Source organism: Cynocephalus volans, chromosome 12 (genome assembly GCF_027409185.1).
Source record: "Cynocephalus volans isolate mCynVol1 chromosome 12, mCynVol1.pri, whole genome shotgun sequence".
Taxonomy (NCBI): Eukaryota; Metazoa; Chordata; class Mammalia; order Dermoptera; family Cynocephalidae; genus Cynocephalus; species Cynocephalus volans.
Window position 1 is genome coordinate 104,110,346 of NC_084471.1, and position 13,228 is coordinate 104,123,573.

The following is a 13,228-nucleotide window of genomic DNA, read 5'->3' on the forward strand; positions in this document are numbered from 1 at the left end:
TGTACTTGATAAGCTTCTCTATGTACTGGATATTACATTCAAATCATCATGTATGAAAATATGTTGAGGCCTTTAATGTTTTAGTTTCATTAGGATATTGTTTGTGTTCCAATAGGCATTGAGAACACAAGTCTAGTACAACCTTCTCCCAATTTCCAGACTTAAAGTTTCCTGAGCACCTTAGGTGAGTCATATCTCAGTTTCAGACTGAAAAAGGTATGGTTTATCTCCTGATCACTTTTGCACCTGTGTGTATGTGTCCATGGCCTGAATCCACATTAGGGAATATTTTCTCTGAATCTCCAACTTTGGGTCTTCCTTACATTTGTCCCTTTACCTATAGGTCTATGAGGCCATAAAAGGTATAGCTCAGCCTTTCAGCAAAAGGATTTGGAACAAATCATCCACGGGTACCTCAATCATCTCTCTGAAATTCTGAGTTTCCTTTGAACTTGGCTTAGTATAAATTATGATTGAAAGATATAAAATACATATTTTTTTACACTATATGGACTTATTAGCTGGTCCTCAGGTAGCTTTTTAAAAAAAATACTGTTTCAGTGCAAAAAGTCTGCTACTCAAGGCAATAGACACCTGACCTCAGAATGATCCTGATGTTGACATGACCTTTGCCACCATTGCAATAGAACAACTCCAAGCCGTCCTTGACTTAGTTACGCATGTTGATGTTTGGGTGCTTTTTGACTATCCTCGGAGCCAATAATTGATTGGAATAGAAGTCAGAATCTCTCTTTTTGACCCCAAGCATACCAGTCTGTAAAATGTTAAGTTTCTAGAGAACTGTATACATGTTTTTGGCTTTATATCTTCACTTTTAGCAATAATCCTGCCTTTCATCTCAAAATCTATCACTTTGCTATTAGAAATTGCCCATAACTTAGTGTAGTTTCTTGATGTTGTCATTAAGATATGCTTTTCATATTTTCATTTTTTATCCTATTATTTTCTAGCCTAAACATACTACTCAGTGGAAATTATCTATGACACCTTAACCAAAAGCCTTCTCAATCTAATTTGACAATATAGTTCTAAATCTGTGGTTATTCATCTCTATCACATTTTATACAATTAGTCTTTTACTGAATGTTCTTTAGAGCCTGTTTGTAACTAAAATGAATGTTATAACCAATGTAACTTTTATTTAGAACTTCCAAAAGAATTATTTATTGATATCATGTTATATATAAATCATTATGTATATATATGTTCAGTAAGGAATTTGAAAAAGAAGAAAAATACATACAGAAGATAATCTTGCTGTAATGTTTTTAAATATAAATGCTGCCATATTTTAGGCTACATTCTTCATTTCACAGATATTTCACTGAAGTGAAAATGCTGGAGATCATGGTACTTTTGCATTTTTGCAAGGTTTTCAAACGTACACTTTCTCTCTTTATTAAAATAGAAATATTAACAAACTGAAAAAAAATAGTGAGAAGAAACTACAGAGCAAAGAAAACAAAAATCAATTAATAATCCTACATCTAAGTATATAATTCTTATATTTTATGTGTACTTTGTCCAGTTACTTAACCCTATGTATGTTTATCAAAAGTTACACCTGTAAGACCATTTATCTATCTATCGTGGACATATTATTAAATATGTTGAACTCAATATATAGGTTTGTATTGCCTCTCTCTTCCCTCATAAATCCAATAATAATAGTAATAATAATAATACATCAATAATTCAAATAAAGTCACATCCTTAAAGACAGTGTAAAAAATAAACACTATCTTATATGATTTTACTATAACTCCAGAAGCATACAAAGGTGGTGAAGAAGTGTAGATTCATAGAGAAGAAAAAGCCTAGCTACAGCTAAAAATGCCTTGAATGACAGATCTAATGAACAGACAACATATTTTTTAGAGTGCATGAGAGGTTCTGGCTGCAAAAGCATGCCGTAATATGAACAAAATAAATCCTGAACTGTTTATAAAAATATAAAGGGAAAAAGATAACCATGATCTACTCGGGGGCCAGAAAAAATGGCACAAATTGCTCTACTGCATGTTGTGATTTATTTCAAAACTATAATAATTAAGAATATATGCAATTGCACATACTTTAATGAAAGATACTAAAGAGTTATGAAACTGAATGAGGTAGACTGAGTGATTGGGTCCAAATATTCATCATCTCAATATGTTCATAAATTTTTCACATTTCATTACTGGTGAAATGTATTTCTGCACTCTTGAATTAGAGCTCAGCCATGTGACATGTTCGATGACATGATGGAAAAACAGACAGTGTGGCAATTCATAGCTTCGGCTTTAAGAGATTGTGAATAGTTTCCTTGGGCCTCTTACTTTGTGATATTTACATAAATAGCAAACTAGTCTCAGGATGGTGAAAGACAATGGCAGAACTGTAGTATGAAGCAAATTTTTCCTAGCCCCTACAACCTGAAATGGAGAAACATTAGGTGAACTGTAGATCTTTTAAAATAAATTATCTTCCTTTTAAGACATTGGTTTTGGCACAGTTTTAAAAAGTGCAGCAATAGCTAACAGTAATGCTGATAATGCATACATGGACACTTAGTTTACAACAATGTTGGTGAGTTGACAGTGCAAACAGATAATAGATTTGTTATTCAGTAAATAGCATGTGAAGTGGAATATCCACATGGCAGAAGCAAAGTAGTTAATGAATGCTGGTCTTGACTACAGCTCTACTATGCTCAGTTTGACCAAGATTGGCCCAACTTCCCATACGTTCTCATTGCATGACCCAGGGGGAAGGAACACTCACTATTGGAGATATATGCTGCTCTCCAGGTTGAAGGCATAAGCTCAAGGAGAAAAGTAATTCAAACCACACAGTGGTATTTAAAGCTTCTTCTGTGATGTAGTGTATAACACCTTCACTCACTCTGCATTATTCAAAGCAAGTCACATTGGAATTATCCTCTGTCTGCCTACAGGGAAGCATGTTGAACAAATAAAAGAAACTGTTACAGACCCAAAACTAATACCATTCACAGAAAAGAACTGCAAGTAACACTTGGAGGAATATATAAAAAGAACAAAATATAGTATTGAATATAATATAGAAGAATGGCTTTTGACCTCAATTGTAGATAAATAAAATCTGAAAAAATTACAAAAAAAAGAGAAAAATTAGAAAAGGTATGTATTTGACTAACTTAAAATTCAGACTTGCTCTTTATCAAAGGACATGAAGGAAGAAAATATAGCCAAAAGTCAAATACATTTTCAAGATCTATAACTGAAAAATGCATAATATTCATAATATACAAAAACATTTCAAGTAAATGAGAATAAAGACAAATAATTAAAGGCAGGTTGATAAACTGGCCTATGAAGGCACTTCACAAAAGAAAAAAATCAGCAAAATATTAAAATTTGACCTACCTCAAAATCAGATATATTGAAAATATAGCTACAATAAAGCATTTTACATAGAGCAAGATTGTAAATTCTGATAATTCTACATGCTGGTCAAGAAGAGAATTATATCTTTAGAAGTAGTAAACATTGCTATTATAATTTATCAATTGATACAACCATTTGAAAAATGGAGAGATAATTAAATGAATAATATTTTTAGGTATCAATTCCATTGTAATGAGTACTTGTGTGACATGCAAATTTCCTGTGTTTCTAGCTAGCAGTTTTGACTGAAGAAGTAAAAATTCCAGATGACATTAAATCCATCAAGAAATTAGATGCTTCAAGCTGGGCTTGAGTTTCTTTGAGCACTACCTTATTGTGTATTCACACCTACTGCAAGAAGAAAGCCCTTTGTTATAGAGGCTTAGAAATCTTGATTCTTATTTGTTTATTAGATATGGTTTTTAGGTAATGCATGTATGGGACAAAATACCTTAGCTAGGAGGTAATGGCTTACAGCTAGCAGGCAAAAGCCCATCTACCCAACTCTAATCAAGTGTATGTTGATTCTCAGTTGATTTTTAGTATATGGTTTTTAGGTAATGCATGTCTGGGACAAATGTCTTTAGTTAGGAGGCAACGGCCTACAGCTAGTGGGCAAAAGCCCATCAATCAATTCTAATCACTGTTTAGGGATGGGATTATGGACTTTTATTATTTAACATACTGATGGGTGTTAAAAGATGGTGAAAGAATTGCTGTAGGGAAAAATGTGAAATATGTTTGCTCAGGGCAAGCTGTTGGGTGAAGCCTTAGAGACAATTATACTTTGATTTAATCATAAGAATGTAACACTTGCTTCAATCATTTAAGGAGAGATTATATGATAGATTAGATAATGATCGCAGCTTGATCAACTTTGCTCTTTAGGAATTGTACTTTGGAATGTCGTGTTGTTAATTTTAATGATATTACTAGTTTCTACTGTTTAAGCCACACTTAGCCGTAGATACCTTTTGTCACATTGTCCATGTTGTGTTAGCTACTCTTTCCTGGCAAGACCCAAGTCATTTTTCTCGAGGGATTGTTCTAGGGCAGAAAACTGTTCGGGAGAGATTAGATCATTTGAATTTGTTCCACATATACTAATAAACTAATCTGTAATGATCCTACAGTCTCTTTCATGTAAAAGAGTGATGATGTAAAAAGTCACAGACTCTGTCTACACATAAAATGGAAGAGTTATCTCAAAGATAGAATGACCCAAGAGGTTTCTGAAAGCTCAAATTTCTGCCCAAGCTGGAGTATGTCTTTATTTGGTGTCTAGCCCTCTGGGTGTGATGTTTTCTTGTAATATCCATCATTGTCTGTAGAAACTTGTGGAAGCTCTCAGTTTCATGAGTTTAGACTCAGGAGAGATAGGAATATTCTTTTAATGACAAAAGACGTAGTCTTAGGGTTATGCTGTTTGAATGATTGAAAGACTGAAGTGTTCTGCATCTACCTACCTGTGAGAAAGCTCCAGCATTGACTTTTCCATGAAGTTAGTATCTAACATGTGGCTTGTAAGGTGCAGAGCTTAATAGCTAGGCACAGGAATGTTATAAAAAATTTCAAACTAAAGTGCTTTTGTTTGTTTCACCATAATGAGAAGATAAAAATTCAAGTAAATAATTTCAGTTTTGTTTTGTTTTCTGTTCATTTATTTGTGCTTCTAAATAAAGGGCTTGGCCAGGTCAATTTTCACTAATTAGGTCACTTTTCACATAGTCAGGCAAACATAGGATCTTTGTTTTTCTGTGAAGAAATTTTCTTAGCAGGTGAGAATATTCAATTACCTCACAGTATATTTCAGTTTTTTTTTTTTTTTTTTTGTATTTTAGGAATCCACTTTGGCTACTTCTACACTTCTCTGAAAGACTGTGCTTATGGGAGGCCTATGTGGAAATACGGACACTGTAGCCACTGGGAACTATTTCTAGAGCTACCGATCGGTCATATATTATCATTTGTTCAGTGATCACACATGGATACATGAGGTATCTACAGTTACCTTGAGTGAAGGAAGCATGGATTTTCTGGACCAAGGACAAGACACAAGATAGGAGTTCCTGAAACAACTGACAAGATATGCACATTGAACGTTCCATAAATATATGGAAATATAGCTGTCTTAAATATCATTTGATTTAATTGGAGGAATCTGAGTTGGGAAAATTAAGCTAGCACAACAAAGAAATTAATCAGAATATATGAAGTATATTTGGTTTTACTAAAGAACTTGATAGGTGTTCATTTTTCATTTTGCCAAATAAGAGGAGGAATATGTGGCATGTTGCCTGTATAACAAATAAACCAATGGATTTATAAAGTTAGTTTAGGGCATATTATATTTTACATGATATGTTGAAAAAGATTTGTAACTACTTTTAGATGTATTTGATTTAAAGAATTTGAGATTGCATATTATACCAAGCATGTTATAGTGTAACGGAAGAAATGCCTATTTTGTTCTAGAAGCTTGATATGAGCTTTTGCGTATGAATCTTAAAATTATCCTAATAAACTTTCTAGTATATACACATAAAGAAACCCATTCTTAGGGATGTACCTTGTTTACTATGATGTAGAGAGATTTTCAAAACTATAATTGTAAAGTACTGTAGAGGGTATTTTTGTTATTATAGAATTTTATCTTTTAAAATGTCATGTTCTTAGGAATTTTTTTTCTAGAAAAGTGTTAATTTAGTGGTTTAAGTTGAAAGCTTAGTGATAGTATCTTTTAGTTTTTTAAGGTATCACACATCTTTGAAGATGTAAACTATAGAGGATAGTTTACAAGCTTTATTTCTTTATAAGTAAACAATTCAACTTTCGAATAGAAGAAACATTTGATCCTAGTAAAATATATCATTGATGATTAAAGGTAGTAAGGGCAGTAAACCCTACAGAATGTAAAGTGTGGAAAAGAGAAAAGAGAATTAGATATTGACTACTTTATCCTCTTATGCTCTTCAATAGGTATGTCTTTTCCAGTCTATAGCTCTATATGACATATCTCTTGAATAAGCTGCAAGCAGTAATCTGAATGAGCCATGCACCTGGCTCCTCACAGCTGGCTTCTAAAGAAAACTCTAACTCTTCTGCAAATGTGCTCTTCTGCTGCCAAATCTCAGTGAATGAAATCATCTCATGTACATTTGAGGTTTAGTAATTTTGTAATTTTCTTCAGTAGAGAGTAATCAGAAAATTGGTTTTTTTGTCTATACTTGTCTCATTCTTCCCTGTTGTTTAAGTTTATCCTTAACCATCAGATCTACAGACTTTAAGAAAGCATTTTATTAAAAATTAAGAAATATTTTCCATGATTTAGATGTGCTCTGTATTTATTTGTTATGGTTCCCCAAGAAGTGTCCTGAAGCTACACTTCATAGACCTTCAGGAAGAGATCTTTCTGCAGAAGATATCATAAAGAATACTAGTCTTACTGAACTATTGCATTCATATTCTTCTTACTTGTGGTTATTTGTTTATTAACTATAAATTATGTTTCCTGATTTGATTTTTCTTTTTCTCATTTCCTACTATTTAGCTCCTCTCTGATACGGATTCTACTTCTTTCCTATTATTCTGCTTTCTTCTCATCAAAATAAATTTCATCATAAGTAATATTATTACTCATATATAATAAAATAGATAATCCCTAAGACATATAATTTTATCCTAAGCATAGAAAGGGGTCAGTGAATTATAGGTATACTGTTTATTTTTATCCTGAACTATGTCTATGATTCTCGTGAGGTTGATAAACATCCAGATGATTTGTTCTGATCCAATGTTCACAGTGAAGTATTACTGAACACTGATAATAGCTTCATTAGCATTCAGATAAGAAGCCATTTGCCAGGTGCCAGGCAGAGTTCTACGCACTTTACTTTGTTATAATAAAACAACAACCCTACGAGGTAAGCAATAGTGGTAACTTCATTCTAAACATGATGAAATGGAGGCACATACAGGTTTATTAAGCTGTCCAAAGTCACATAGCAAGTGGCGAAGCTCGGACTGGAACAGAGGCACTGTGGCTCCATAGGCCACACTATTCATCAGTGTGTTGTGCTCTTTCCCACAGGACATCTTGGATTTTTATGTAGCTACACATCAAACGTGAAACTTTAGTCATTATTGGTCTTTGTAATGATCAAATTTCACTTACCACTGGCTAGCATTTTTCAAGTAACAGTGATAATCTTGGAAATTATTTAATTTTAAAAGTGTGAAAATGAAAAAAAAGTCAGCAGAATAGAACAAGGTAGTTTGGCACTAATTGTATCACAGATAGTTGAACAGGAAAGGGTTCTGAGATTGTGCACTTCAGTCCCTTTGTTTTCCAATGATCAAACTGAGACAGACTTGTAATTATATCTAGAAAATGCCTCAAACCCATGCCTTTTTAAATTGAGCTTGGAATTTCTACGTGAGTATGTTTCTTTTTGGAATGTAGGAATTGAAGTTCTATTTTGGAATACTGTTATTGCTGAAATAGCATCATCAATAAAGCATGTTTTACTATGTTCTCCTTCTCTTTTCAGTGTCTATTTTCTCTCCTTTGATTACCTAAGTCATCTCAAGAGTTTTGAGAAATATAGTAAAGGATAACACTGTGGCTGGTGATAGTGATGAGTTAATTTAGTTCAGTTCAAAATTATTTGTTGAAAATCAGGATAGTGTATTTAAGTGCATAAAGTATCGTGTTATAGGCAAGGACAAAATGGAGAGAATTATAGTCCCTTAAAAAGTTGACAGAGAATCAGACCCAGTAATTGTTGCAGGAAAAAGTGTGCTAAATAATTGTGAAGTTATTTGACACAGTTCAAATTTCTGTTGCTTGAAATTTAATGAGAGATTCATGAAGATGAAACATCCTTTGAGACATGAAGAACTGAATATCAAATAGTGGATTTTCATCATATTGAATGAGAAATTTAGAAGAGTTGTATTTCTGGGTCTACAGAGATCATAACAGTTACTCAGCACAAATACTAAAAACTGAAATGACTGACTTTTTGCCAATTTCTTTATTAAGAGTTTATCACTAAGCACAGAGAGCAAGTTTTTGTGAAAGCAGAAACTCTGCCTGTTTGTCATTGCTCACTACTGTGCCAGGAAATCATATAGTTTAAATCGGGAGTTATTCAATGTGTGGCCATTGACTATTCTTCCCTTTGGAATATTCTCTAAGACTTACAGATAGAACCTTTTACCCGTAGGCCCAACAAAAATTTTCTGAGGAGAAATAGATTTGTCAAGGAAGGTATATTGGGCTCCTTGGAAGAGGAGCTTGACAGATGTTTACTAAATGTTTATTGTGTGTGAAGCACTGTGGAAGATGTAACAATGTACTTCATGTTATAATGGACATATTCATAGTTCTGTTTTCAATTTCATCATAGGTATTGTTCTCTGGAGCTCTCATCTCTAATACAAATGTTATAGAACAATAAATGGGACGGAGTAACAATGTCACAGCATTTGTCCTCCTGGGCCTCTCTCAGGATCCTGAGCTGCAAAAAGCATTATTTGTCCTGTTCTTTCTCATCTACATTGTGACGATGCTGGGAAACCTGCTCATTGTGGTGACTGTTATGGCCAGTCCCTCCCTGGGCTCCCCAATGTACTTCTTCCTTGCCTGTCTGTCACTCATGGATGCTGTTTATTCCACTGCCATTTCACCCAAATTGATTATAGATTTACTCTGTGATAAAAAGACTATTTCCTTCCCAGCTCGCATGGGCCAGATCTTCACAGGGCACTTATTTGGGGGTTCTGAGGTCTTCCTTCTGGTAGTGATGGCCTATGATCGCTATGTGGCCATCTGTAAGCCACTGCACTACTTGACCATCATGAGTCGACAGGTGTGCATTCTGCTGTTGGTGGTGACCTGGGTTGGAGGTTTTGTGCACTCTGTGGCTCAACTTGCCTCTGTGTACAATCTTTCCTTCTGTGGCCCCAATGTCATTGACCACTTTGCCTGTGACATGTACCCATTATTGGAACTTGCGTGCACTGACACTTCTGTTGTTGGCCTCACTGTGGTGGCCAATGGTGGAGCAATCTGTGTGGTCGTCTTTATCCTTCTGCTAATCTCCTATGTGGTCATCCTAAACTCCCTTCAAACTTACAGTCAGGAAGGGAGGCGCAAAGCCCTGTCCACCTGCAGCTCTCACCTCACAGTGGTTGCCTTCTTTTTTGTTCCTTGTATTTTCATGTATGTCAGACCCGTTTCCAACTTTCCCATTGATAAATCCATGACTGTGTTTTATACGGTCATCACTGCCATGTTGAATCCTTTAATATACACCCTGAGAAATTCAGAGATGAGAAATGCTATGGAAAAACTCTGCTGGAAACAGTGAATTCTAAGAAGAATACGAATGTTTCCCACATTGAGCAGGTTCATTACTAGTTCTAAAATAACAAAAAGGTGGTAAATTCTAAGAATGAGTGATTTAGTCAATTCAATGGATTCTCAAGGGATGCTTCTTTTTATTTATACAAAGCCATCAAAACATCAAAAACGGGGAATAAATTATCACTTAGTTTATAATAAGTCTAGTAGAGAAATTCTGGAGAATGAATAAAAGGCAGAGGTATTTTTTCTATTACAAGTAAAAGTAAAATTAACCTCACCTTGTAACTTTAGTTTTCTTGGTTTATATTTCAATGGAACTTAGAAGAAAGTGGTTTATTCTTTTCAAAAGAGGAAAAACAAGCACTTTTGAAAATTTATTGTCACTCCAATTCATGGGAAAGCAATTTGAGAAATACTTGGAATCATTTCTTGGTCTGAAAGTGTGGCTTTTAAAATTGTAATGGTTTTTATTGTAGCAGCAGGGCAGCATTACATAGCTGCATTATGCATTTTGTGTTAACATTGCTTCCAATCCTCAGGCTACTCTCTATGCATATTCATTTCAGGATATTTTGATGGCACATGATAAGGTGTTTAGTTAAATCTACCATCAGTGTACATTTTGTTAGATGGGGTGTAGTTGATAATAAAAATGGATTTTAGTTCTTGATTACAGGAAAGATAGTTTACTTTGGTTTTTAAAACCATACTATACTAATTCAAGAAATAAGCATATTTTCATGATTTTCCTCACTAGTTATCATGTGCATTTTCACTATTCTTCAAATAATAGGTAAAGCTTCTTATTTTGTCTTCATGATGCTGTAAATATGAGCAAAGAAATGTGGAATTTTGCAAGAGTATTGTGTTCTCTAAAATTTGCATTCAACTTAAATACATATAGACTTAAAAGTGATTTGTTGTGGTATAAATAAAGTTTTGTTTTTCAATTTTATGTAGAAATAAAAGTTTTTGTCAGTTTTCAGCTATCCTAAAACATCATAAACCAGGAAGTTAGACAGAATTGCTTTCATTGTAATAGGGAACATCATCTATGTTTTAAGAGTTTACTTTTCTAACTGAAAAAATATTTTAGATCTTTTGTTATTTAAAAAGTTTATGTAATTTTTCATGCATTTCCAGTAATATGTGCATTTATTCATAAATTTTATAACTTTTTAGCTAGAATATTATCAATGTCATTGAAAATATCTGTGTTATCTCCCTGATGCCATACCTCTGTCTCTCCCCAGAGGTAATTCCAAGGCTAAACTTTTTTAATTGAAAAATAATTGATTAAACATTTTTTTGGTACAGAGTTGAGTATCAATACCTGTGTATGAAGTGTGATGATCAAATCAGGATAATTAGCATATTTGCCATTACAAAACATAATTATTCCCTGTGTTCATTAACCAGTTTCTCACTAGCCCCACTCCCCTTCCCTCTTTCCCACCGCTAAATGCAAAACTTTTGGTTAATAACAATTAAAAATTGGTTAACTACATATGTGCTCATCCTTAAAGTATATTGTTTAAATTTTCTTATTCCTTACTTTTCTTAGTGTTATATAGTACATGGTTTTCTTAATTTTTCTTTTATCCAATGTTAACTTTCTAAGATTTAATCATCTTGTTGTATGCCACTTTCATCTCATCATTTCCCACACTGCATTTTATTTCATATGCAAATATACCACAGGTCATCTATGCATTCAGTCAGTGGCCATTTGAGTTGTTTTCAGTGTTGTATATTACACATAGTGCTGCTATGAACATCCTGAAAGAAATTCTTTTGTGTTAAGTAGAGTGTTTATGTGTTCACTTTTATAGACGATTGCATGTTTCCCATAATGATGTATTGTAAGTTATCAGAATTGCATAACAGTTCCATTATGCTACATCCTTACCGACAGCTGAAATTGTGAGATGTTTGATATTTTTGCTAATGTAATAGGTACAACACTGTGAGTTCATGGTGGTTTTAATTTGCGATCTTTATTGCTAATAAAGTTGGGCATATACTCATATGTTTATTAGACATCCAGTTTGCCAATATTCTGTATAATGTGTATTTATGTCTTTTATCAGTTTTTCTACTTTTTGTTTTTCCATTCTTATTAATCAGTTGGAGTCCTTTAAGCATCCTGTGTTCTAATTCTTTATTGTTCATATGTATTGCAAAGTGTATATTATTTCCTTTGATAAAAATCAATTTCATTAAAAAACTTTCAGTTTTTGAAATCGTACTTTTTTTATTTGACAGAAATGGTATATGTTCATCATGTACAACATATTTTAAAATATGTATGCATTGTGGAATAGATAAATTGAGCTAATTAACATAGGCAATATCTCACACCTTTTTTGTGGTGAGAACACTTAAAATCTACTCTCATAAGAACTTTCAGGAATGCAACACATTGTTATTAACTATGTCACCATAATCACCTTGTATATAATGGATCTCTTGAACTTATTACTACTTTCTAACATCTTCTCAACAGCCCTGCTGCCAGCCCTTGGCAAACAACGTTATACTCTTTACTGCTATGAGATCATCATTTTTAGATTCATATATGCGAGGTCATATGGCATTTATTTTTCTGTGTCTGGTTTATTTCACTTAATATGATGTCTTCCAGGTCCATGCATGCTTCCACAAATGACAGCCTTTCCTTTCTAATGCTTGAATAGTATTCCATTGTGCATATATACCACATATTCCTTATCCATTCATCCATTGATGGACACTTTACTTTATTCCATATCTTGGCTATTGTGAATAATGCTGCAGTGACCATAAAAGTTCAGATATTTCCCTGAGACACTGGTTTCATTTTCTTTGGATATATACTCAGTAGTGGGATTGCTGGCTCTGTAATTGCTATACTAATTTACATTCCACCAACAGTGTTCAAGCATTCCCTTTTCTCCACATTCTCACCAACACTTGTTATCTTTCATCTTTGTGATAATAGCCATTCTAACAGGTATGAGGTGATATCTTATGGTTTTAATTTGCATTTCTCTGATGATTAATAATTTTGAGTATTTTTCTTCACATTCCTAGGTTGTGTCTTCATTCTGTAGATTGTCTTCTGGGCAGTTTTTAATTTGATGTAATCCCATTTGACTATTCTTTATTTTTGTTACCTGCACTTTTAGGTTTGTTTCCAAAAAATTATGGCTCACACCAATGTCATGGAATTTTTACCCTATGTTTTCTTCTAATTGTTTTATATTTTCAGGTGTCATATTTGAATCTTTAATCCATTTTGTGTTTATTTTTTGCATATGGTGTGAGATAAGGATCTAATTTCATTCTTCTGCATGTGGATATGCAGCTGTCTTGGGACAACCATTTTTGGTAGAGACTGTTCTTCTCCATGTGTGTATCTTTGGCACTTTTATTAAGAATCCACAGA

The 13,228-nt window shown here is 33.5% G+C and overlaps 1 protein-coding gene across 1 annotated transcript; it reads left to right on the plus strand.

Moving 5' to 3' along the window:
• Positions 1–8,893: 8,893 nt before the first annotated feature.
• Positions 8,894–9,805, plus strand: LOC134361069 (olfactory receptor 4A5-like). Its single transcript, XM_063075993.1, has one exon. It carries the CDS (start codon positions 8,894–8,896, stop codon positions 9,803–9,805), a length of 912 nt encoding a protein of 303 aa, XP_062932063.1.
• Positions 9,806–13,228: the final 3,423 nt, after the last annotated feature.

What these genes read in the sequence shown, in the direction of transcription:
- LOC134361069 (XM_063075993.1), top strand. Translation starts at nt 8,894, where the DNA reads ATGGGACGGAGTAACAATGTCACAGCATTTGTCCTCCTGGGCCTCTCT.